Here is a 27,989-nt window from a genome sequence, read left to right on the forward strand (position 1 = left end):
CCTCAGATCATATGACAGGTGATTCACGTTTATTTTGTTCATATTCTCCTTGTTCTCGTCAAACCACGGTAAAAATTGCTGATGGGTCTCTAACTCATGTTGCTGGAATTGGCAATATCAGATTGTCTCCACTGGTTATTCTCAAATCTGTTTTTCATGTCCCTGCCTTGAAATGCAATTTGATCTCTGTTAGCAAAATCACACTCGATAATCATTGTGTTGCTAAATTTCTACCACTGTCGTGTCACTTTAAGGACCTACCTTCGGGGATGACGATTGGCAATGCTAGGATTCATGATGGACTCTACTACTTTGAGGATACTTCAGTGGGCACTCCTCAGTCCCCGATGTCTCTTGTTACTTTTGCTTTTTCCAATTCTAGTATTAGGAAAATAATGTCATGGCATTACAAACTTGCCATCCTAGTTTTTTGTACTTAAAGCGTCTGTTTCCGTCTTTGTTTGGTAATAAAACTCCTAATTCCTTTCAATGTGTGTGTCAATTAGCTAAGCATACTCGTTCTTCTTTTTCTCTTACCCCATATACTCCTGCTCCATTTACTTTAATTCACAGTGACATGTGGGGGCCATCACAATTCACAAATCACCACGTCTCAGGACAAAAAATGGTTTCTCACTTTCATTGATGATCATACACGGGTTACATGGGTTTATCTTCTTCGTGAAAAATCTGAAACGTGCCAAACATTTAAAGCCTCTCATAAGATGATACAAACCCAATTACAAACCAATATCCGAACTCTTCGCACTGATAATGGAAAAGAATATTTTAACTCCACCTTGGGAAACTATTTGTTGGTACACGGAATTATCCACCAAAGTTCATGTGTGGATACTCCCCAACAAAATGGAGTTTCTGAACGAAAGAACCGTCATCTCTTAAAAGTGGCTCGCTCCCTCATTTTTACCATGAATGTCCCAAAATATTTGTGGGGGATGTCGTTCTTACAGCTGCCTATCTCATAAACCGCCTTCCAAGTCGCTCACTGTTTTTCAAAACACATCTATCTCTTCTTCAAGATACATATCCACATCTTACCCGATCCCATCACCTACCTTTACATACATTTGGTTGCACAGCGTTTGTGCATGTTCACGCTCATCAGCGCAGTAAACTTGATCCCCGAGCTTTAAAAACCGTCTTCCTCGGGTACTCTCCAACTCAAAAGGGTTATCGTTGTTATTGTCCTCGCACCAAAAAAACATATGTCTCGTGTGATGTCACTTTTTTCGAAGATGCTCCCTATTTTCCCTCAACTTCACTTCAGGGGGAGAATACTCACAATCATGATGAAGCTCGTTGTTCCTGGGACACTATTCACCTGCTTGATACTACTATCGATACCACCGTCATTCCCACAGCCATTCCTTCACGTGATGACCCCCAAACCCATGATACTTCCACTTCAAGCAATGATTTCACTCCAAATCACAATGAGGATTCGGAATCAGGGGGAGTTTCAAAAGGTCAGCAAGAAATTAAAGTCTACCCAAGAAGAGTCAAACCTCAAACAAATAGAGAAGTCGTGAATCTTAGTTACAGCCATGAAGAGGAACCGGTGGTAGATCCTCAGTCTTCAAACAAATCAGGTACTGTTCTTGATCTTGACATCCCAATTACAGTCAGAAAAGGTGTAAGATCGTGTACCAAGCATCCTATCTCCAAGTTTGTGTCATATTCTAATCTCTCACCTTCCTTTCGTGCTTTTACCTCGAAAATTTCCAATATATTGATTCTCAGGTCTATCACAGAGGCATTATCTATCCCTGAGTGGAAAGCTGCAGTTCTTGAAGAAATGCGTGCCTTGAAACAAAACAGAACTTGGAGCTTGGTAGAATTACCTCCCGAGAAAAATGTTGTGGGCTGCAAATGGGTCTTCACAGTCAAGTATCACGCAGATGGTTCTGTTCAAAGACATAAAGCACGCTTGGTAGCCAAAGGCTTCACTCAAACGTATGGGATTGATTATACTGAGACTTTCGCTCCTGTTGCAAAATTGAATACAATCAGAATACTTCTATCGTTGGCAGCAAACCTTGAATGGAATCTGCAGCAGCTTGATATAAAGAATGCATTTCTGAATGGGGAGCTCGATGAAGAAGTTTACATGAGTCAGCCTCCGGGATTTGAAGAACCAGGGGTAAAAATAGTGTGCAAACTAAAAAAATCACTATATGGGCTAAAACAGTCTCCTCGTGCATGGTTTGATAGATTTTCCAAAGCAATAAAGGGGCATGGATTTGTCCAAGGTCAATCAGATCACACTCTCTTCTTCAAACACTCTACACCATTCTGATAGTCTATGTTGATGACATCATTCTAACCGGAAATGATGGTGAAGAAATGGAAAAAATCAAGATAATGATGGCAAGAGAATTTGAAGTCAAAGATCTAGGAGCACTGAAGTATTTCTTGGGAATGGAAATTGCTAGGAGCAAACAGGGTATCTCAGTCTCCCAAAGAAAATACACTTTAAATCTTCTACAAGAAACAGGTATGTTGGGATGTAAACCAGCCAAAACCCCAATTGAATTAAGAGATAAAGCAAAATTTCTTGAAGGAAGACCAGTTGACAAAGGAAGCTATCAGCGTCTAGTAGGGAAACTCATCTATCTCTCACACACTCGTCCCGATATTGCTTTTGCAGTAAGCTTAGTAAGCCAATACATGCATTCACCATGTCAAGGTCACCTCGATGCAGTATATCGAATTCTGCGATATTTGAAGCAAACTCCAGGGAGAGGATTATTTTTTGGAAAAACTAACGGTCGAAGTGTGAAGGCTTTCACTGATGCAGATTGGGCTGGCTCCATCAATGATCGAAAGTCGACCTCTGGGTACTGTACGATGATATGGGGGAACTTAGTAACATGACGAAGCAAAAACAGTCGGTTGTCACAAGAAGCAGTGCCGAAGCAGAATTCAGGGCTATGGCTCATGGGGTATGTGAACTAATCTGGATAAAAAGGGTGATGGAAGAGTTACAAATCCAGTTTGAAGGTCCTATGAAACTGTATTGTGATAATAAGTCAACAATCAGCATAGCTCACAATCCTGTTCACCATGATCGAACTAAGCATGTTGAAGTGGATCGACACTTTATTAGAGAGAAAGTGGACAAAGGAATCCTTTGTGTTGAATATGCGCCTACATCTCATCAACTTGCAGATCTTCTTACCAAGGGATTAACTGAACAAATTCAGGAGTTTCTCATCGGCAAACTTGGTCTCATCAACATCTATAGCCAAGTTTGAGGGGGAGTGAAGAAAATATTTAAATTGCTTATAGAACAGATTCTTAATTGTTTATATTTTGTAAATATAGATTAAGTATAGAATTAGAATATTTGATAGGATTTTTTATCCTTTTAGAATGATAGGATAATATATTTTTGTTTCCTTAATTTATGGGATTGTTTCCTGCTGTAATCTATAAAAGATGTATCAACGTATTCTTCAATAATATGCAGAAATCTTTCTCCTTTCTCTGCGTTTTTAGGTTGTTTAAACTATTTAGTTTTTGCTGGTTTACTTTGATAATGTTTTAATTAAGTTAATTGCATGCTTAAGTTTCTGATTAGTAGGTGATCACGGGGTGAGTCATTACACAAACTCATATACCTTTCTCATACCAGACCAGATATTGGATTTGTCGTGAGTGTGATTAGTCAACACATGAATAGTCCAACTGTGGAACACATGGAAGCAGTATATCGCGTACTGAGATATCTAAAGGAAACGCCTGGCAAGAGATTACTCATTAGAAAAACTACAGTCAGAAATGTCAAAATCTTCAGTGATGCTGATTGGGCTGGTTGTCCAATTGACGGGCGATCTACTTCCGGTACTGCTCTTTTGTGTGAGGGAATCTTGTGACCTGAAGGAGTAAGAAACAACCAGTTGTAGCACGCAGTAGCGCAGAAGCAGAATATCCTACTTTGTCCAATGGGATTTCTGAAGGGATGTGGATTAAAAGACTGCTCAACGAGTTGAGACTCGAAGATAATCATCCAATAGAATTGATGTGTGATAATCAAGCCGCTATAAGAATAGCCAGAGACCCGGTGCACCACGATAGAACCAAACATGTCGAAATAGACAGATACTTCATTAGTGAGAAGGTTGAGAAGAAAGTAATTGGTATTCACTGTGTTCCTAGTCACATGCTCACTGTGTTCCTAGTCACATGCAGATTGCAGACATCCTGACAAAAGCTCTTGCTTGACCTACCTTTGAAGAATTGCAGTCCAAGCTTGGCATGACAAACATATATCATCCAACTTGAGGGGGAGAGTTGAATATTCAATTTCTTAATTTCTAGGATTCTCAATTTTGTATTATTGGTATATCATCAAGTTACAGCATTAATTCAGACTTATAAATTAAGTTGTACTCTTCATTCTTGAATTAAGGAAAATAATATTTTTCTCAGCAAACACTTTCTTTCTATAATTTCTACAATATTATATATATATATATACACATTTCGAGCATTTCGGACATTTCAAGAAAAATCCCTCGTCCATATGTTCAATAAGATGGTTTCCATAGCCCATATGTTAAATAAGATGGATGCAATAAAATATCAACAAAAATGCAGGGAACAAACAACTGGATTGATTTTGAAAAAACAAAATCAAAAAATAATCATCAAGAATGAAAATAAAATTTAAATATCCATAAACTAAAACTTGTAGGACAGTAAGTGATATAAAAAGTAAAAGGGTAGCATACTTGCATAAGCCACACTGCATCTTTGTCAGCTTTCAACATTGCATTGTAAACTGCAGAACCAAGCGTCGAGATATATGCTGGGTCATTAGTAGGTGGAGAGTTCTCGTTAAATGTATCACTGCACCGACATAAAGATTTCTTGATCAAAACCAGGGATGCGGAAACAAGCATAGTATGAGAATTTCATCCATGTAAAAAGAAGCAAGAAACAAAATTTGTGTTACTCATGTTTCGACGGGCTATCTTTTAATTTTAGTAGACTAAGATTTGATTAGATTTGATTTAGGCAATCTAATACATTATAGTAAAGATAGGAAATTCTCTCATATTTGTACGGGATTTGATTAAAGGTTTATGCCTATTTTTTTTAACAGAAAAATGAGAAATATATGGATTTTGAGCTTTCAGCCTCCAATCAAATTTCAGAAGCATTTTCCAAGTAATAGGCCATCATCAATATTCCCCTTAAAGTTTTTGGCTGTGCTGTCTTCCTTCACAGTTATGCAATATCAACATTTGACCATAAGGCTCAAAAGTGCATCTTAATTTACTATTCTACCAATCAAAAGGGGTATAAATGCTTTGAACCTATTTCAAAAAGAATGTATGTCTCAATGGACGTAACATTTTTCGGAAATGAAACCTACAATGGTCCACTTCAGGGAGTATGAGGGTCGTGCACCAAACACCCATTGTCAAACATTGTGTCTTATAAAAATCTTTCACCCCCTTTTCATGCCTTTGTCTCTTAACAATGTATAGGAAACTCAAAGATAACTGAGTGGAAACAAGCTATTCTTGAAGAGACGAGAGCTATGGAGAGAGAACTCTGTTTGGGAGAAGGCTAACCTACCTCAAGAGAAATCTATTATGGGACTTTGATGGTTCTTTGGAAAGATGAAAGGCTCGGTTTTTTTTTTCATAAGAAATATATTTTATTATATATCTAAAGGCTATTAATTACAATAAGAAGACGAGTGATCCGCTCACGACAAAAATCTAAACAAGACCCTGATCATATCAACAATATATAAAAGATCAATCTCTCAATAAATATGAGATTGAGACATTCTTAAACTCTACATGAGACCCAATCCAAGTAGATGTTCTAAACTTGATCTTCGTCCTGCACTCTTCACTCGACTCTTCAATGTTGTCAAAAATTCTTCTATTCATCTCTAACCACACAGACCAACATATGTCATGAACCACCATTCTCCAAAAACTTTATACCACTTGCAAAGAAGATGTCCAAGATCCGTGGCAAATAAATCTTGCATTGATCACGGCACTACCCAAACCAGTCTCAATTCGTCCAAAGATCTAGCCCACAAACCACTTGTAAAGGTACAGTGAATCAACATATGGTCACGCGTCTCCCTCTCTTTCCGACACAACACACACCAATTTGGGCATCGAGCACACGTGGATCATCTCTTTTGCATCATCTCCAAAGTCGGCAACTTACCCAAAACAACAATCCATGAAAATACTTGAAATTTTGTTGGTACCGAAACCTTCAAGAAAAAGAAAAACTGGAAAGCTCCTACTCGAAAAAAATGACTCAAAGAAAGACTTAACTGAAAAGAGACTTGACGGTTCCGCACCCTACACTCTGATATCATCTACCTCTTCAATCAAGTTGACCCTATCTAATCCTCCTAATAATGTGCTCAACACATCTAACTCCTCATCCCTCAAAACCCTTCAAACATGCAAGTCCCACGAAGGAGAAAAAGACGAGTTTTCAAACATAGCAAAATGAGATATAAGCATATTATGTACCAATGTAAGCTGAAATAAAGACAGATAAAGATCACGAAAAGAAGAATCCCCCATCACCTATCCTCCCAAAACCTAACCTTGGTACCCCCTTAACCACTGTATTCGTTAAATGATGAAAAGTAGGGGTAAGATCTAGAAACAAACTTCCATGGGCACCTGAACGTAACATTCCTTGCTTAACCAGCATCTCATCCATTCTCTCGTAACTCGTATTTACTCACTATGATCTTCTTCCACAACGGCTCATCCTCTGCATAAAACATCTACCACCATTTCTCCAACAGAGCCCTGATCCTCAAACAAATGTTCCCAATTCTCAACCCCCTTCTATCTTTGGGTTTGCACACCTGCTCCCATGCAACCAAATGACAATGTGAGTCACCATCAACTCCATCCCAAAGAAAATCCCTCATAGTATTCTCCATCGCCTCCACTATACCCTTTGGTACCTTAAAAAAAACGCAAAATACATCAGCAGAGTATTCAATACCGCAGCAATCAATGTCAACCTTCCCTTCTTGACAGAAATGCTTTCTTCTAGCTTGCCAACTTCTTTGACAACTTAGTCATAATCGGTTCTCAAAACGAGATTTTTAATGGATTTCCTCTTAATAGCACCCCCAAATACTTAATTGGCCAATTCTCCTTACCATACCCAATTTGCTAGGCGAACTCTTCCACCTCTTCTTCGTCGTAGTTGAGACCCAACAAAGCACTCTTCTCCCAAATAATTTTTAAACCTGGCATGTTACAAAACCACCTCACAACGTCCACCAAAAAACCTTATGTGGTCCTCCTTCTTGACAAAGTGTCATCCGCAAACTGAATATGAGATATCTCTACCTTATCTCGACCTAACTCCAAATCATGAATGAAGTCCATGGCCTTGGCCTTATCAATCAACCTCCCCAACACATCTACCACCAAATTAAACAAAAATGGGGACCTTTTGTCTAAGCCCCTTCTGTGTTTGAAATTTACCCCTTGGCCTCCATTAATCATAACCAAGAATGTCACAAATTGATCAACAAGCAAGAAGATTTCAGTGCTGATTGTCTATGTTGATGACATCATACCGACGGACGATGATGTAAAAGAGATGGCAAGATTAAAGGGAAACTTAGCGAAAGAATTTGAGGTCAAAGGAATCGGTGCCGGCCATCACTAATCCGGCCGATTAGGGTTCCAGCTACATCATCGGAGGGATTTTTCCCGGCGAACTAGGGTTTCGAAGCAAAACTTCTTGCTTCGTCTTGTTGGGTTTCATATTCCGAATAGATCTCGCCTGAGTGGAATTTAGCCCTTCAGTAGCTTCTAATTTTTATTTAATATTCAGAACTTGCCTGAGTGGATCACTGGTCCACCTCCTTTGTAGTTACTTTGATTTCTAATAATATTTCAGTTTCTTATCAAAACAAAAAAAAAAATTTGAGGTCAAAGATTTGGGGCAATTGAAGTACTTTCTTGGAATGGAGGTGGTCAAGTCAAAGAAAGGAATTAAGGCGTATCATCGAAAGTATGTCTTGGATCTCTGGAAAGAGATTGGAATGAGTGAATGCAAGTCTTCACAGACCCCAATTGATGTTAACTCAAAGTCAAAGCTAGGAGAAGTTAAGAATAGCACCCAAGCAGACAAGAGGAGATACTAAGAGCGGTCGGGAAACTGATCTATCTGCCCCACACTAGACCAAATATTGCCTTCCCGGTAAGCCAGTTCATGCATGCAGCATGTAAAGAGCATCTGGAAGCAGCACATCGAATTCTTCGGTATCAAAAGGAAACACCAGGTGAAGGACTCTTCTTCAACAAAAAGTGAGTAAAGAAAAATTGAGGAATATACTGATGTTGATTGGGCGGGATCAATTAGTGATCAGAGCTCAACATCTGGCTACAGCACCTTTGCATGGGGTAACCTAGTGACGTGGAGGATCAAGAAATAGAATGTTGTTGCAACAACCAATGCACAGGCTGAATTTAGATCTATGGCTCAAGATGTAAGTGAGGGTCTCTGGCTAAAAAGAGTTGTGGATGATTTAAAGAGATTGATCAATTTCCCAATGAGACTATACTGTGGTAACAAGGCTACTAGCAATATTTCCAGAATCTGGTTCTACATGAGAGAACTAAGCATATTGAGATTGTTAATCATTTTAAAAAAAGAGAGGATTGAAGGAGGAATATAATCTGCACTCCTTTTGTTCACACTACTTTGCAGGTTGTAGATATTCTAACCAAAGGCCTCTCAAGTCTCAAGACAGTGTTTGAAGACCAAGTTAACGAGTTGGGCATGATAGATATCTTCGCACCAACTTAGGGGAAAGTGTCAACAGGTTATCTTTTGATTTTAGTAGACTAAGATTTGATTTTATTTGATTTAGGCAATCTAATACATTATAGTAAGCTGGGATGTTCTCTCATATTTTTAAGGATTTGATTAGAGATTTTCTACCTATTTATTCTGTATATCTGTTGAGAAATATATGAAATAATATTTTCTCCTCTCCAATGCTACATTAATATTTTCTATATTATGTCTCAACAATCAAGAATGTTTAATTTGCGTTACTTGTGTTTAACAATTCAGGGCTGCTTGCCTGGTTGAAATCCTTAGATCGGCTGATTAAATTCTTTTGTTGTTTGAATAACCAGTCCATTCTCAGGAACACCAAGTAAATGTTTATGCCGGTCACCCAATAAAGAAAAATGCCTCAACAGCTTGTGAGAGTACAAACAATTGAAGCAGTAGGATACAAAACTAAGATCCCTGGTTCACGTAGAAACAAAGACAGCACAAGAACCATTCTCCCATTTATTATATACTAAATAATTAGAAGATATTACTCTGAGAAAAAGCAAATGACTACACAGACCGCACCAACGAGTATGGAAAGAATCTTAACAAAAAGCAATTATGGAATAAAGAGAGAGAACTTAATTTATCCATTATTTTACAGTTTAAGTTTACTGTGCAGAACCAATGGGAGACAGATGGTCCTAATTTTGAATCCACCGTTTCAAATTTGCACAAGATTTTTGACATTGTTCTCCCTTTTCTCATAAGCTTATGATCATATAAGTAGAAAAACATGTCTGTAACAGAGAATAGAAAATACCAGCTGTATATATCCGTAACATCACCATATTCTGCAAAAAAAGAAAAAAGAAATGAAAAAATCCATAGTTATCTTTCATGTTTAAGATAAGATAATCCAGCTAAATGAAGCCAAATGGCATTGCAGCCTAAAAATATAAATGATACATGCATAACTTACCTTTGATTTGTTGTTTGATGAATGCTTCTCCAAGTTTAACAAATAAAGGATCAGAAGGATCTAGAAGGTAAGTACAGCACCATCGTGGATCGCCATTGACAGTGTTCCTGTAAGAAGAAATCAACTTTTAATGCAACCAAATCATTGAATTTTAAATGTCAGAAATATTTCTGTATCACATTTGACCCTCTCAACTTAAACACGTAGATCTGAATTGAAGGGTTTTAAGTAGAGACGAAAAATGTCATCAAGAATAGTGAATATTTGCTTCAAAATCAAAGACATGGAGAGTCGAGAGGAACGGATCTATTGCTTATTTTTCATCCATGACTGCAAAATTTTTCTGACAAGAGGAAAGATAAATGTAAGCAGAAAATAACGCAGAATTTATGTTGATTAGCCTTGAAACTTACTTCCATAGGATAAAGCCAAATGACTAAAAATCTTATCCATTTCTATGTATAGGTGAAAATATCTTGGAAAGATAAAATACAAATATTTCCTAATCAAATAACAAGAAAATCATATAAAAAATACATCAAGTTAATAATGTCATAAACGAACCTGGAAATATTCTTGAATCTATATCATATATAACTATATAATAAATTAATAATTACATAAACGAACCTCAAAATTTTCTTTAAATGTATAGCATATATAACCAGTAAACAATCCTACAGAATAGATAATTCACCGATATAAGCGTGAGATTCCCTTGAGAAGATACAAGAACATAAAGTTTTTGATTTAATAATAAAAGGAAAGATATGTGCTATTCATGACTATAAACACAGAAGATGGGAAAAATGAATTATGTGTCGCTAACGACAAGAGTTATGGTATATCTTGAAGTCTGCTTGATATTTTAGTAAATATTGGTTTAAAATATGAGAAATCATGTCTTCAATGCATGACTCCGTAAAAATAAACTGGTTGAACCATGATATAATTCCCACTGAAAGATCTACATAGCACTTTGCCTGGTGTTTGTATTATATACAACTTTTGGCATAAAATGAGTGAACCACCTCTGTATTCGATGTCACTGCACCACCTTGTTACGATTTTACTTTCTGCAAGAGATGAGGTATGGGCTCATCCCTTGCAGTCATTTCATTTAAAATAGATACACCCTCCTTCAATCATCTTCAGTGTCGTGGGTAGACACTCAAAGGACTCGGAAAAATTCACTGTTAGATGTTTTCCGTTTTTAATTATTTTTGTCCTGAGATGACTTTACATGCAACAGGAAGAATCCTGAAGGTTCTCTCCAATTTATTTTGACGGCTAATCATCCTTTCTTATCAAAGAGGTGTGATGAAATCACATTAAAGCTTATCAACCAAGAAGATAAATATTTATACTTTGCTAATTGAAGCTTTCAAAGGGCTAAAGTTAGCATAACCTTTTACACTCACTCCAAAATGAGGAACTCTCTGTTCAGTTTATAAACATTAGTTTGACGTCAAATGCCTTAATTAGCATTTCTCTTCATTGAATCCCTTTTTAAAAATAATAAGATATTAATCTAATGAAGCAAAAAAATAGAATATATAGTGCAGCCTGAACAGCAAGTAAACAGTGAGAAATGTGTCAGTCACAAAGGGAATGGTACAAAAGAGTGCAAAATGTAAACCGTTAATTTTGATCGAGTAAGTGAAGGGGGACATTAAATAAATAGTGGGATACCAGTCACCAAGTCTGCTTATGTTTGCTTTTGGGAAAATTTCTTTTAATGCAGCTGGGATATTCCCAGAAAACGATGGAAGCACTGCCAAAACAAGCAAGAGTTCATCAGTTAATAATGGAACGAAGTGATGGAGGTTTAGATATAACTTATCAACTTTAAGGGTTTTGTTGGCACAACCTTCTAAAAATTATGACGTAATTCAGAATTCTTAGAAGGTAAAATGATGTCTAATTAATTATGTCAAGTTCAGAATAAGTGAAAAATATCAAATCAGGAGTATGTTGAGAATATGTGAAAAATTAACAGAGTATGTTTCATGGTTACAAGTCTTGAATCCGTATCTTCGAGAGAGCAGGTACATATGCACACCAGTGGCAAGGTTCTAAAATTCGCTAGGCGCTGGTCGGGCGGACTAGGCGCCGCTAGGCGGATTCTCCGGTATCAACAAAAAAAATCATAAATCCCTTCGAAATTTCTTTCTAACTCAAATTTTCATTACAGATTAATATATATCATTACCTTTCAACTTAGGGTTGACTTGGCTTTGCTTATTGGACTTTAGTTTAAGGCCTCTAAAAAAATATTGGCCTTCATTTTTTTATTGGGCTTTTAACTTTTTTTTTTTTAAAGGTATTGGGCTTTTAACTAAAAGCCCAAAAACAAAACCTAAAAAAAAAACCTAAATGAAACGTCTCATTCTTCAGACTCTTCTAGAATGCTGCCTACATCTTCCTCTTCTTCTGCAGCGCCTAGGCCGCACAGCCCGATTAGGCGGCGCCTAGGACCGCATACTGCCGCCTAAGCGGCCAGGACGCCTAGGGCGACCAATTACCACTTTTCCGGTGCGGCCGGCGGCCGCCTAGGCCGCGTTTTAGAACACTGACCAGTAGGCAACACGAACATGGCACAGTTTGGCCACAGGTTCGTGGTAGCTTTCTGTGGGGGAGCCAAAATTTAATCAAGGATGGATCCATGTCTTGATCATGCATGCATCCAAAAAGCTAAAACATACCTGGGATCATGCCGAGCTCTAACATTCTAGATAATATCTTTTTTTGCAGTATCAACTGCATGTCTAACCGATTTTGAGTCAAAGGCCCACCCCACCTGAAGTGACAAGAAATAAACCAGTAGAAAAAACAGGTAAATCATTTCAAGAAATAGTGAAATGCAATGCCAAACCTATCTTTCAGCATTTCCCGACAATCACACTCAAAGATTTTTATGGAAAAACAAGACTATAAGATATAATCATCAGTATAACACTCCACACGAGAACATTGCATAAAAGTTGCAACCACAAAACTAATGTGCTAGATTTTAAAGAGGTGGTAATATGAATATCTGCAAAATTGTAACTATTTTATCGAATTGTTTTGCATCTTAGTAAAAAAGCAATGGGTTATCATTTTGTAATAGCATTCCATTTGGTCTACAACACATTATTTATTGCGTAGTATATTAGTACTTGATTATATGATACACCATAAAAACTGATACCCTGAATCCAATGATGAAATATACACATATGCTTAGTGCGTATCAAAGGTTAGGTTTCTCACATCCAATTTGCTAATGACTCTTTATTTTTTGTGAAGAATGAAGGACACTTGAGATTTCTGAAGGACATTCTGATTTTGTTTTGTAACATGTCTGGTTTAAAGATCAATCTAGAAAAGAATGCATTGTTGAGCATTAACTGTGAGGCCGAAGTGGAGGAGGAGATGGCTAGAGAGTTTGGATGCGGGTTGGAGTCTTGGCTCATTCAATACTTGGGGGTACCTTTGGGAGGAAATCCAATCAAGGTCTCTTTTTGGGAACCGGTGTTGTTTAAAATGTCAAAAAAGCTAGCGAGTTGGAAGAAAGCTTTTCTATAGAGAGGAGGCAGACTTACATTGATTTTGGCAGTTATGAATGACATACCGTTGTATTACTTGTCGCTATTCAGAATCCCTAGGGGGGTAGCAGAGTCCATGGAGAAGTTAATGAGGGATTTTTTGTGGGATGGGCCGGACGGAGATAAACACTGCCATCTGGTAGCTCGGGATAAGGTTATCATTCCAAAGATTAGGGGAGGTCTGGGAATTGGCAATATTTGCTATCGGAATAAAGCATTGTTGGGTAATGGTGGTGGCGTTTTTCTAAGGAAGGGAACACGCTGTGGAAGAGGATAGTAGTCAGCAAATACGGCATGCAAGAAAACGGTTGGGATGCAGGATTGGCAAGGCATAACACGTTTCGAAGTCCTTGGAAGTTCATCTCTAGGATTTATCCGACTTTTATTCATTCAGTGAGGTTAGTGGTTAAAGGGAGAGATAGAATTAGATTTTGGGAGGACTGTTGGGTAGGGCAATTCTCTTTTAAGATCCTTTTCCCCTCGCTTTTTCAGATTTCAAGAGTTCATAATAAGTCCATTTTGCATTTTCTTTTTAGAGATTCCTTCTCATCGTTCAATTCATTATCCTGGAATTTGCATCTTCGTCGCGATCTTAGGGATGAGGAGCTGGGTGATTTAATCAGGTTGATGGAAGTTTTGGGCAGGATTAGCATAGTGGAGGGAGGGGAGGATGTTAGGTCTTGGAAGTGGGATGTTTCAGGAGTGTTTTCAGTGAAATCTTTCTTTGACTCTTTCTTTCCGGAAGCTTTGTATCCAAAATTTGATATTTTTCGAACGATTTGGAAAGCTCAGATTCCTTCTAAGGTAAAGGTATTCGCTTGGACAACAGTGTTGAGTAGATTGCCGACTTGTGAATTGATTCGAAAGAGGTTTCCGAAATGTCTACTAAGTCCTAATTGGTGTGTGTTGTGCAAGCAAGGGGGAGAGAGTCAGGATCATTTGCTGGTTCATTGTCCATGCACAAGCTCCTTATGGTGGTTAGTGCTGAAGGATCTGGGATTGTCGTGGGTGACACCAAAGACCACGAAGGATTTGTTCGCAGCAGATTTGGGGTGCTCACCGGGAAAAAGGGGGAAAATTCTTTGGGCGGTTATAGTGCATTGCGTTTGTTGGATCGTATGGTTGGAAAGAAACAAGAGGATCTTTGAAGATGAAGAAGATTCGATTGGAGAGATATGGGACAAGATAAACTTGAGAGTATCAAGTAAAATATAACATAATTTCAATCTTTTGCTTGTATAGGGATTGGAGTTTGGTCTGGAGTTAGCATAATTGTTGAACTATTCTAGAGGATTTTGTGGACCACTGGTCCACCTTTGTATTACCTTCCATAATTTATTGATAATATATGTGTTTCTGGTCAAAATAATAATAATAATAATATCACAAACAATGTGTGATACAAGAAACAAAGAGACTTTCAACCTTGTTTCCTACGAAAATCATCTTGTAGCGTATCCACAACAAAACAAAGCATAAGCAAAGAATTTGAAGTTTTAAAGTTGAAAGTCACAAAAGAATCAAATGATTTATTCACACCCGTGTAAGTTACCCATGCGTGCCCAAGCAAGAAAGGCGGGTCCACCAAAGAAATTGTTCAAGTTTGATTTGGTAACATTGAACTCCTGCATTCAAACAAAGAGATATAGAGGTAGGGAAATTCTTCTTTAAACAGAATGAAGGCATTGTCTAAGGCAGTGAGAATACTCGAGAGCTAAGGAATATTTGATCAAATAAAAGGTTTCTCATATCCATTAAAATGCACTGGGCTTACTGGCATCACTCATCAACTTTTACTGATGTCTCCACTCTTTCTGAGACAAAATCATTGATATATATCAAGTAGGCCAAATGTGAGAAAATCTAGTTCAGACGCTTTGTGATACCATCCATTAGTTTTGTCGTCTAGAGTCCAGACGAAAAGTGAATGAAAGCAGTTACTAGTCCCAGGTTTATAACATGATGATTCGGAGAACAGGCGTAAAAAAATAACAAGGTTATCCACCTGTGGAGCCAATACATAGTCCCAGGTTTATAACAAGATGATTCGGAGAACAGGCGTAAAAAAATAGCAAGGTTATCCACCTGTGGAGCCAATACATAACTGACACTGCTGCTGAAAAGGGACATTCTATAGACTGAAATTTTCAAGAACTGAAAGATCCTTAATTCCTACTGAAGCAAATCCCACAAGTATCTATCTCAACCGTTATTGAAAAATTGGCAAGAGAAGGCGGTATTACAAGTTATGGAAAACATACTGTAAAAACTTTTTCCCAGATGGTTTCCTGCCCAGTAAATGCCAAAGGTAGGTTAACCCCTTGTAGTGCCATCCAATCTATCTCTTTTTCCCATCTTTCCCAGTCCCACCAAACGTATGAATCTGCAAAAGGAAAATCAGAATTGCTCTAAGCTATTGGCAGAAGCAGCAAAGGAAATGCATGAAAGAAAGATGTTTTCCGAACTAAAAATTTTAGTGTATCTCTAATCATAAAAGTGTAACCAGTCCAACTCAAAATATAAAACAAAGATCCATTTCTGACCTCAAAAGAGTGTGTGTGTGTGTGTGTGTGTGTGTTTGATCCTACGCACCCTAGTGTGCAGGAGTGAGCGGCCACTAAAACCCACTAATGTGTTTTAGTGATTTTTAAAAAACAAAAAAAAATCATTAAAACTCACAAGTTTTAGCGGTATATATATAGTTTGATCCCACGCACACTAGTGTGCAAGAATTTCGTGAGCAATTACATATATATATATATATATATATAAACTAAATCCGTATAATTAAATATCAAAATGATAAGTACAAAAGAAGAAAACTTGGTGTTTTTTTCTCATCTTTAGCTTCTTATTTGACAGCAATTTCATTCAAATTTGATCCGTTGTTGCAACAATTCATAGGGAGCATTGTATCTGAAGGTCCTGAACTTCAAAAGTTTGCATGCAACAAATGAATATGTGATCTATCAAGATACATGAAGTAACTAAGTGAAAATAACAGATCTTTACAACCAAAGAAACCAACAGGACTCTATTTTATATTCCAAGAAATAGATAAATTGGTTTAATGATATTCGTATATTTAAAGTGTGTATTTTCACAAAGTAGAGACAACCTATTCTATCGAAAACAACTATACAGTTGTTCATAATCAATCAAATACTAGTGTCCTTGTTCAAATACATGAATTGTGATCGAAAAAAAGAGAATATAATAACACAGAATATTATGAAAGTTGTACAAGCTAACTCTACTCCTCAAGTTGGCGCACATGTATCAATACATGAACAGCTTGGATAGTGTTGTATAGAATGGCACAACCAAGGTTCTAAAATTCGCTAGGCGCTAGTCGGGCGCCTGACCAGCGCCTAGGCGGGGACTAGGCGCCGCTAGGCGGATTCCGCGGTATAACAAAAAAAATCACATTATATAACTCCAACACAAAAAAAACATCAAATTTAAAAATGATTTCAAGTATATAGCTTCTTTTCTTTGTTCAGAAATCAGAGGTACAGCAAATGAAGATGAAGATTGGTCTGGGTAGAAACCTTTTCTATTTTCTCTGACTCTGGCTGCTTCGTTGGATTCCTCTCAAATGAGGATGAAGATGGTTAGGGCAAGCCAACAAGTTATTTTGGCTTGTTGGACTTTAGTTTGAGGCCTCATTGGCTTTCATTTTTTTATTGGGCTTTTAATTAAAAGCCCAATAAAAAACTTAAAAGCAAAAAAAAAACCTAAAAGCCCAAAAAAAACCTGAACGTGCATCTTCCCTTCCCCAACGCCTAGCCGCCTAGGACGCACAGCCCGATTAGGCGCCGCCTACTGCCGCCGACGCCTAGGGCGGCCAATTATCACTTTTCCGGTGCGGCCAGGGGCCGCCTAGCGCCTAGGCGGCCGTGGCCGCCTAGGCCGAATTTTCGAACACTGGGCTCAACATAAACAAAATGAGTCATCACATCAGCTAAGCTAGTCAATCTTAACGGGGTAGTGCTATTTACACTCCACATTTTGTTAATGTACTCCATCTTTAATTTTTTGAATTTTAAATCGACAGTGGTATTTTCAATTAATAGACTTATTTTAGAAGATTGATAAATAATCTAAAATAAGTTATTTAAAACTTTAATTACTCAAGTTATAATTAGATTTTCAAATCCCTAAATATAGAAAAATACAAAGATAAATTCTAAAATATTATTCATTAAACTTACTGTTACTTATATTTTAATCTTAATTTCTGTTTTATTCCAATTATGCTCAAATCAAGTGATTTTTCATTTTTATGTTTTTAATATTTTACTTCATGTTTTCTTTACCTTATTATTGTAATTTAAAAAATAATCATACTTTCAATTAATATCAATATTTTATAAAAGAAATATGGATATTTAAAAATTTGCTATTTTTAAAATAAATATTATTTATCAAATTAAGAATCAATATATTTGTGTATAACCATTCTTCAAAATAAAAAAATAAAGCAGACATAAATTAAATTTAATATAATATATTTACATTATAAAAATTATGTAGTTAATCACTAGAAGATGTATTACATATTTTGTAAAAATAAATAATATCATGATTCTGGTACATCAAAACCTATCTCATAAAAACATAATATATAGATATTATATAAGTTGTACCCACAACTACACATATACCACAGCTGGATTTTACAATATTCCACTTCTGTTTGTTCTCTTTCAAGAAAAACAAGAGTATTTCTATTGCAACAGATATTCCCTGTGAACCATTCTTCCACCTCGCACAACACATCTCAGCCACTCAAACTTCAATGGCTTCGAAAAGCGACTTGTCCTCTTATAATGAAATATCTCCGAATGAAGAGAGAAGAAGGAAATGAGAACCATGTTGAAGGAAATGAATACATGGATCAAAAATTATAATCAGCATTATACAAAAGAAAGACTGTAGAAGTTGCATAGCAGCAAACAGTACTGGCTGGAAGATAGAATTATGCGACGGAAAAGATTAGCCAGTCCCCGGACAGAAATGACTAAGTGCACTTAATTACTTTTTTTCTTCATTATCATAAGCAAGGAAAGAACACAACGTAATGAAATTCAACTCTGTTAGTACTCAGTTGAATCTACCTACGTAAAATAGGTCAGAGAAACAAGCAGTAAAAATTATAAGAAAAGAAATACTCTTACAGCTAGACGTCACGACATTTTGGTTATAACTCCATGGGACAGGACGCTGGATCTTCACTCCATCCTCTTTCACAGGAGGAAGGGATCCTGGATTGGGAACTGAACTAAGCTGCGTGCCACCAGTCTTATCCCAGGAAACATGAGCTCCACACCAATACTTTAAATACCAATGAAGGCCTGATATGATATCAACCGCTGTAGTTCCCTTTATCCTAGGAGTTGCAAACAACGTGATTAGCATTCCAACTTGAATATAGTATGGAAAAACATTTCCCTCTCTTCAAAAGCTAACTTCTTTAATGTTAAAAAAAAACGCTAACTACTTTAAAGGTTGGCTAAGCATTTGCTATGCAATCAAAAGCTGAGTCTGAAAAAATTTATAGTCCAATCCAAATTACGCGCCACGTGTTTATCGTGTTTATTCATAGCATAACTCGCCCACCACAACTCATAGAAATCTCTGTAAGAAGTTATTTATGTATATAATTATGATATAATTATTCATATATTCTAGTCATAGTCAATAGGTAAGTTTCCTTTTTTAGAGGATCTTAGAATCTCAGGGAATTATTATTGATTCCTATTGTTGTATATATATATGTTGTTCTTGTGTCCTAATAATTATTCAGAATCGTTGAGCATCAATTCTTTTATGGTATCAAAGCCATTCCGATCCATTCTTTAGGAAAAAAAAAATATATGGTGTCTGAAACACCAAAGGTCGAGTCTTCTGAGAAAAACAGCCATTCCACTGTAGCCTCAGGACAAGCTCTAGGAGATATGACTCCATCTCTAGTCATTACTACTCACAAGTTGAACGGATTGAATTTTCTGCAATGGTCTCAATCTGTGAAACTGTTTCTCCAAGGCAAAGGAAAGTTCGGCTATCTTACAGGTGATAACCCGATGCCCGAACACACTGCTGCTACGTTTAAGACATGGGAAGCCGAAAATTCAATGGTCATGGCTTGGCTTATTAACTCCATGGATCCAGCCATTGGGAAATCCTATTTGTTTCTTCCATCTGCTCAAGATTTGTGGGACTCAGTCAAGGCGACATACTCCGATGTCGGGAATGCCTCACAATGTTCGAACTAAAAACCCCAGATCCGCCAGACGAAGCAGGGATCCCGATCTGTCACAGAGTTTTACAATCAGTTGGTGGGATTGTGGCACGAGAGTGATCTCTACGTTGACTTCGAATGGCACTGTGCTACTGACAGACTCCACTTCCAGAAACTTCAGAATATTGAGCAGGTCTTCGACTTCCTTTCAGGCCTCTCTAAGGACCTCGATGATGTTAAAGGTCGTGTCCTCGGCCGATCTCCCTTTCCAAACATCCGAGAGGTGTTTGCTGAAGTCCGTCGAGAGGAAAGCCGGATAAAGATCATGTAAAACAATGTTGCTGCCCCTCACATGTCAGAAACATCTGCGTTGATTTCCCGGTTTGAAGATCAGCCTCGTCGCGCTGGTAGGCCCTGGTGTGAAAATTGCAAGCGTCCGGGTCATACCAAAGACACCTGCTGGAAATTGCATGGTCGTCCTCTTGATTACAAATCATCTCGTCCTCCGAGAGACAACAAAGCTCTCCACACCGTTGCTGCCTCCAGTCAAAGTAACGAATCATTGTCAAATGAATCTCCTCTCTCCAACAGAGAACTTCTGGAGCAAGTGTACAAACTCCTATCTGCCTCTCAGCCCATTAATCACTCCTCATCCACGTCCTGCGTACAACAAGGTAATCACCCGGTTGCTCTAAATGTCAATCAAGGAAATTTCAGTCCTTGGATTATTGACTCTGGAGCTTCCGATCATATAACCTATGACTCCCATATGTTTTCAACCTATGTTCCTAGTTCGGGTAATCTTAGGGTCACCTTAGCCGATGGTACACCATCCACTATTGCAGGTAAAGGTTCCATAGTTATATCTCCATGTTTAACCCTACAATCTGTACTCCATGTTCCAAAATTATCCTGCAATCTCATTTCTGTAACCAAGCTAACAGCTGATCACAATTGTGTAGCTAAATTTCTTCCTAATCTCTGTGAAATTCAGGAACAGGGCTCGGGGAGGACGATTGGCAGTGCTGAAAGACATGGGGGGCTTTATTACTTCAAGAGACCTAATCTTCTAGATGGACAAGCTCTGCAAAGTAGTAGTAGTCCTTTTTCTTTCTCTTGTGACTCTGAAATAATAATGTGGCATCAAAGATTAGGTCACCCGAGTTTTGGTTATTTAAAACACATGTTTCCCTCTCTATTTATTAATAAAAATCCATCTATGTTTCAATGCGACGTGTGTCAAATGGCTAAACATCACCGATCTTCTTTTCCACCTCACGTGTACCAAGCTTCTAAGCCTTTCTCACTCATACACAGTGATGTGTGGGGACCATCTAAGGCTACTAATCTCACTGGAACTAGGTAGTTTATTACCTTTATCGATGATCATTCACGATGTTGTTGGGTTTATTTATTAAAAGACAAATCCGAGTCCATCCAAGTGTTCAAATATTTTCATACCATGGTGAAAACTCAATTCAACACCAATATCCAGACCTTACGAACGGATAATGGGGGTGAATTTTTTAGCCTAGTATTGGATGACTATCTTTTAGAACACGGGATCATACATCATAGCTCTTGTACACATAGTCCTCAGCAAAGTGGTGTTGCCGAACGGAAAAATAGACATTTACTCGAGATTGCTCGAGCCTTAATGTTTAATTGTCACGTTCCTAAATACCTATGGGGCGATGCTGTTCTTACAGCAACATATTTGATCAATCGGATGCCCTCAAAAGTCCTTAAATATGCAACCCCTCATCAAACTCTCACCCAATCTTTCCCTGGCAATCGGTCCTTCAGTCATCTACCCTCAAAAATATTCGGGTGTACTGCCTTTGTTCATGTACATCAACCAGGTCGGAGCAAACTTGATCCACGAGCTGTTCGTTGTGTTTTATTGGGTATTCAGCCACACAAAAGGGTTACAAATGCCTAGACCCCATCACAAAAAGAATCTATGTTAGTGCCGATGTCACTTTCTTTGAGAATCTACCGTATTATCCCAAATCTTCCCTTCACGGGGAGATAAAATCCTATGAAGGTAATTTTTGGGAATACGGAGAGATAAACTCGAGTGTGTCTAATCCTAGGAGTCCATGTCTGCCAACCATAGATTTTGTCCAGGACAACATTCCTAATACACTTGAATTGGTTGATCCTCCTACTACTAAATCGCCGGAACTTCGTGTTTATTCTAGGAGAACAGGTACTCGAAGGGAGCCTCCTATAATCTCAGAGCTGCTATCATCCGATCCGGGTCTTCAACAAGGTAACCCTTCATCTCTTTCTCGTTGTGACAGTCCTAACACTCCTATTTCTGTACATCCAGCCCCTGAACTGCCCATTGCTCGAAGAAAAGGCACTAGGACTTGCACAAAAGTTCCTTTATATCCCTTTGCCAAGTTTGTGTCCTCATCCAACCTATCTGGAAAATTCAAAGCCTTCATATCTCAACTCACTGATGAACAGATTCCAGAAACAATACAGGAAGCTCTAGGTATCCCAAAGTGGAGAGAGGCAGTAATGGCAGAAATGGCAGCTCTCAAGAAAAATGGTACTTGGGAAATTACTAATCTTCCCAAAGGAAAAACCACTGTTGGTTGTAGATGGATATTCAACATCAAATACAACTCCGATGGTACAATAGAGAGGTATAAAGCTCGTCTTGTAGCTAAAGGATACACACAGACTTTTGGAATTGATTATCAAGAGACCTTCGCACCCGTCGCTAAGTTAAATACCGTGAGAGTTCTTCTTTCGTTGGCTGCCAATTTGGACTGGCCGTTGCACCAGTTAGATGTGAAGAATGCTTTCCTCAACGGAGACTTAGAAGAAGAAGTTTTCATGGAGGTTCCTCCGGGATTTAAGGAACAAAATGAAAATGGCAAAGTCTGTCGGTTGAAGAAAGCACTATACGGTCTCAAGCAATCACCTCGAGCATGGTTTGGAAGATTTGCAAAGTGTGTTACGGGGTTCGGGTACACTCAATCTCAATCTGATCATACCTTATTCTTCAAACACTCAACAACTCACAAAGTCACAATTCTTATTGTCTATGTTGATGATATCATCTTAACCGGAGATGACCTTGATGAGATGAGAGATTTAAAGAATAAATTGGCAAGAGAATTTGAAATGAAGGACCTTGGAAATTTGAAGTTTTTTCTTGGCATGGAAGTGGCTCGGTCTGAAAAAGGAATTGTAATTTCTCAACAAAAATATATCCTTGATCTTCTTAGAGACACTGGATATCTTGGATGTAAGCCTGCTCCAACTCCTATGGATCCTTATATAAAATTCTGTCAAAAGAAAGAAGAAGCTACTGTGGATAAAGAGAAATATCAATGGTTGGTTGGACGATTGATATATTTGGCTCATACTAGACCCGACATTGGACATGCTGTTGGAGTCGTTAGTCAATTTATGCACTCAACAAACCGAGAACATCATGAAGCAGTAATTAGGATTCTCCGATATCTCAAAGGATGTCCAGGAAATGACCTGATTTTCAGGAAGCAAAGCACTCGATCTCTCACTGCCTATACCGATGCGGATTGGGCAGGATCATCAATTGATCGAAGATCAACCTCCGGCTACTGTACTTATGTGTGGGGTAATTTGGTGACTTGGAGAAGCAAAAAACAAGGAGTTGTTGCACGAAGTTGTGCAGAGGCAGAATTTCGATCTATGGCACATGGGGTTTGTGAACTTCTTTGGCTTCGACAGATCATTCAGGAGTTGAAACTTCCTATGGACTCACCAATGAGGCTCTTATGCGACAACAAAGCAGCCATTAGTATAGCCCATAATCCTGTCCAACATGATCGAACAAAACATGTAGAGATTGATCGACACTTCATTAAAGAGAAGTTGGAGAATAATGAGATTTGCATGCCTTATGTCCCTTCAAAAGACCAGGTGGCAGACATTCTAGCTAAGAGTCTTCATCAGCCTATGTTTCGAGAAATGGTCAGCAAGCTGGGAATGTTGAACATTTACTCTCCAGCTTGAGGGTGAGTGTAATAAGTTATTTATGTATATAATTATGATATAATTATTCATATATTCTAGTCATAGTCAATAGGTAAGTTTCCTTTTTTTAGTGGATCTTAGAATCTCAGGGAATTATTATTGATTCCTATTGTTGTATATATATATGTTGTTCTTGTGTCCTAATAATTATTCAGAATCGTTGAGCATCAATTCTTTTAATCTCAACCCACACTTCCCAACCAAAATAAGAAGTCAACAAAGTTTCCATCGTATCACGTTATAAAATTCTCATGATGTAGCCAAACCATGACTGTTCAAAGGATTACTACAGCTGCCAGCTTTATCTTTTGTTCCTGGAGTTATCAATATGCTAACAAGCAAGCATAATACTAAGTATGCATTATGTCCCACTGAATCTCTCAAAATGTCAATACAAGAATTGTGAACACCAGAAATTTCTCGATACCATTATTGCAAGGTTCATCTTAACTTGCTTTACCCACTTCAGACAACAATTGATTGAAGAAAATTTTATCTATTGAATTTTAACAAGGAAATGCAAATGAAGGTACATGCATGCCATCATCATAATAGGCAGTTTAAAGCATCAGTACATAGAATTGAGATTAGGCCGAGAGAAAGATAAGAAGATTAGGGAAGAAAATAACAATAAAATTAGTTCTTCACGGACAATTAGCAATTCCAAGCATGGATAGCAAGTGGGGGAAGTATTAATTTTTTCTACTACAACATTGAAGACGAAATATAATAGAAAAAATTATATCAATCCCTTGTTTCACAATTAGATTTGAATGTTCTAGCAAAGCATCTAGAGGTTGCCAATGCCAATCACACAAATTTACTCCATGTAACTTTACCAATCAGGGTCATGTACCATTTGGTTTCACTAGCTAAATGAATCAAAAATATAGAATATTATTTCTACAGCCTATCAAACTGACCAGAAAAAGACACCAAATTTATCATAGTGTACCCACTTTATTTCAGGTGATTCTCTGCTTGAATTCTTGCAATTGCTGATTTGAAAGCAGCTTTTTCCACCGCAGACGTCCTAGTATAATTAATTCCAAACCATATAAATCAAAGTTCAAGAAAATGACAAGAAACCTTACAGTCACAATAATAATCACCTTGGTGATAATCTTGAAATCAAAGCTGGATAAATGGGTTGGCAACAGTCTCCGAAGAACACCCCTTGCTGCCAGTTCTTGAACTGAGGGGGATGGTCTTTTGGAATCCAAACGATTCAATAACGATTCTATGGCTCCTGATTCTCGAACTGCAGACGATGAAGAGCATAGAACTGGTAAGATAAGTAGCATAGTTACGATCAGAAACTTGGAATGGCCGCTGTAGTGCATGTTCGGACACGGAGAAAATTGCCTCAAAATTCTTGAAGTTGGTTCTCAAATGGTGATTCTTTGGTCAATTCGACCAAGCCGGCTGTCTCACCAGTCACGATTCTTCCCTGTCCTTTCGTTAATTTATTTTTATTTATTTATTTTAAGTGAGAGTTTTTGTAGGGAAATCTTATTTGTCTCAGACTCTCAACTAATAATATATGGTTTCATTGGTCCATTGATTCGAGATGGATCAAGAATCTGCCATGGTTTCTGGGATTTAGGGCACGATTTAGGCGACAAACTGGATAAGAAAGGTCGATTAGAATATGGTTCCAATTTACTGGTATTGTTTTTGTTTTGGGTTGACCCATCTCATGAGCTTGACCCGTAAAACAGTCTTATAGAAGTATTACTTTTATTGTAATATGAGTAAAATTGACATATTTCATGGATAAGTAAAACGGTCTCACAAGAAATATATTTATGTCAAAAGCATTATTTTATTTTTTCCTTGTAAACATGTAGCAAGTCCACCGTTCACAAATTTATTACTTTTTTTATTTATTTATAATTAATTAATATCACCAGTATTATGGATTGTTATCGTTCATTATTGATATTTTGTTGATTGTTGGATATCTAATTAATTTTGTTATCAATGGAATTAGATGGGATTTGGTGGAATTTGGAATTGAAAATACAGTTTTATGGTTTGGCAACTTGAGATTTCAAAATGAGATTAGTATTTGATGGGATTTCATAGGATTTCAATTAGTTAAGTGAAATTTTATATATATATATAGATACTTTATACTTTAATTTATTTTTTTACTATAAAATAATAATATCATATATATATATGAGTAATTTTTAACTGTCCAACCATTCATGTCCACCTCGTCCCCGACCACTAACCGGGTTTTAGTTGTTTTTTTATTTTTCGCATCACTAAAACGCGGTATCGGGTTTTAGTTGTCGGGGACGAGTTGGGCATCATTGGTTGGACAGCTGAAAATTTCTATATATATATGCTCATATATATATATATATATATATATATATATATATACTTAAAATATTTTTTTTCATAAAATATTATACATAATAAAAATACATTACGTGCACTTAAATAAAATCAAATTAAATTATATATTTAAACTTAATAAAATACATGCATGCAAAATCCCTAACATAAATACGTAAAATTATATATCGTCAAACTCTCATGCATACGTAAATCTCATGCAAACATAAACATAACTTCATAAAATCCAAAATCCAAGTATACTTAAAATATTCCATAATCATGCAAATCATGAAATTAAAACATGAATAAATTCCAACATGTGCGGAAACTAAAACTGTTTAAAAATTTCATAATAATAGTAACTCAAATTAAGTTATGGTCACGGGTTCTAGCTGCTGCCATGGACTCTCATACGCCCTCGCCGCCAGTCGTGACCACATTTTCTTCAATATTCTCAGGCTCACTTGCACAATTTAAATCCAGTGAGCCTAGAGGCTCAACGCGTACATAACGACATAAAACCACATACAAACACACATCAAATAAAATATCGTGAATATACTTATACGTGCATGATCTTAAAAAACTTATGCATATAAACATGTATCACTTAATCAAAAACATTATCATGATACTTCATCATAAACATTATCATCATACTTCGTCATAAACATTATACTTAATACATTTCATAAAATGACATGTATTAAATTTCTTAAATCTCAACAGGTTGTATCCATGTCGGTGATCTCATACTTAACGATTGATCAATCATAAAAACCAACGTACGTGGCGGTGGGATCTCCACCTCTATGCTGCCACTTCACCAACACTCAATGTTGGATCCATAAGCTCATCTTATTATTAAACATGAAGGTCACCAGGCCCAGGTATCCCGGTCTTCAACCACATCACTTTCAACCTTCACTTCAACTCCTTAAAAACTTTATTCTTCTTAACATGCACTTAAACTTCACATAAAATTTTTACATGTTGCATGAATCTTAAAAATTTTCATTATTTATTTATTTCATGAAAATTCGCCCCTAAATATATATTTAATTTATTTTCTTAAAAATCATACGTATTTATCTAATAAAATAAAAAATACATGCATGAATTAAATATATATTTACGGATCTTTTATTTTTCCAAGGACTTGTTCGAGCTGCTGACCCCTTAGACTTACACTCATACAATCATAGACTGGCCCAATAACTGAATTTAGGCCCAATAACTTAAATTTTAGCCCAAATAAATTATTCAAGCTCATTAGCACTCAACTTGGCCCATTAAACAACTCAAGCCCATTAAACAACTTGATCTAGCCCATTAAGCTTAATCTGACATGATCCAGCCCAATAATTTTCATGGACCACCGGGCCCATGAAAACTAAAAGGCTCATTTAAATAATTATTTAAGCTCATTACATAAAATCAAGTAGCCCAATTAATTATTTAAGTCTACTCAAGCCCATTAATTATAACTTAAATTCTTAATTAACTTAAATTAAAAAAAAACCCGAGCTCAACTAACATAACCTGGACCCGGATCCAACTAAATTGACCCACAAAATTTTAGATCCGACCACCCAAAACCCCAAGCCCGGCCCGTCCAAAGCACCAAAACCCGTACCCCAATCTGCACCACCCCGATCGCGACCAGTAGCCAGTAAATGGCTTTGGCTGCTGAATTCGGCCACCACTGGCCGGAGCACCACCGCCCATACTAGACAACATCCAGGTGGTTCTAACCCAACAAATTTGACCTTAAACCGAGCCTTGTAGAAGGAGAACAAACCAAAACAACCAAGCCCTAGTTTCTGCTCGCGCACAGAACACGACCGTCGACTTCAGGCCGTTTGGCCACCAACCTCCGGCCACCACCGGCCGGAGCACAACCGTGAGGACCTTCCCCAATGGCTTGGGGTTCTAACACAACTAGAATCAGCCT

The 27,989-nt window shown here is 37.4% G+C and overlaps 1 protein-coding gene across 1 annotated transcript in view; it reads right to left on the reverse strand.

The window, feature by feature from the left end:
- LOC140883159 (alpha-N-acetylglucosaminidase) overlaps positions 1-25,296 on the reverse strand; it is a 44,199-nt gene extending 18,903 nt beyond the window's left edge. Inside the window, exons 1-10 of the mRNA XM_073289523.1 lie at positions 24,796-25,296; positions 24,643-24,716; positions 18,582-18,793; positions 15,663-15,784; positions 14,941-15,026; positions 12,517-12,611; positions 11,504-11,585; positions 9,812-9,918; positions 9,653-9,683; positions 4,755-4,872 (exon numbers count right to left, since the gene is read on the reverse strand). Of these exons, the coding sequence (XP_073145624.1) occupies positions 4,755-4,872; positions 9,653-9,683; positions 9,812-9,918; positions 11,504-11,585; positions 12,517-12,611; positions 14,941-15,026; positions 15,663-15,784; positions 18,582-18,793; positions 24,643-24,716; positions 24,796-25,026 (1,158 nt within the window). The 5' untranslated portion in view covers positions 25,027-25,296. The remainder of the gene's footprint in view (positions 1-4,754; positions 4,873-9,652; positions 9,684-9,811; positions 9,919-11,503; positions 11,586-12,516; positions 12,612-14,940; positions 15,027-15,662; positions 15,785-18,581; positions 18,794-24,642; positions 24,717-24,795) is intronic.
- Between the last annotated feature and the right edge of the window lie 2,693 nt (positions 25,297-27,989).

This window comes from Henckelia pumila, chromosome 2 (assembly GCF_033568475.1).
Source record: "Henckelia pumila isolate YLH828 chromosome 2, ASM3356847v2, whole genome shotgun sequence".
In the NCBI taxonomy this organism is placed as follows: Eukaryota; Viridiplantae; Streptophyta; class Magnoliopsida; order Lamiales; family Gesneriaceae; genus Henckelia; species Henckelia pumila.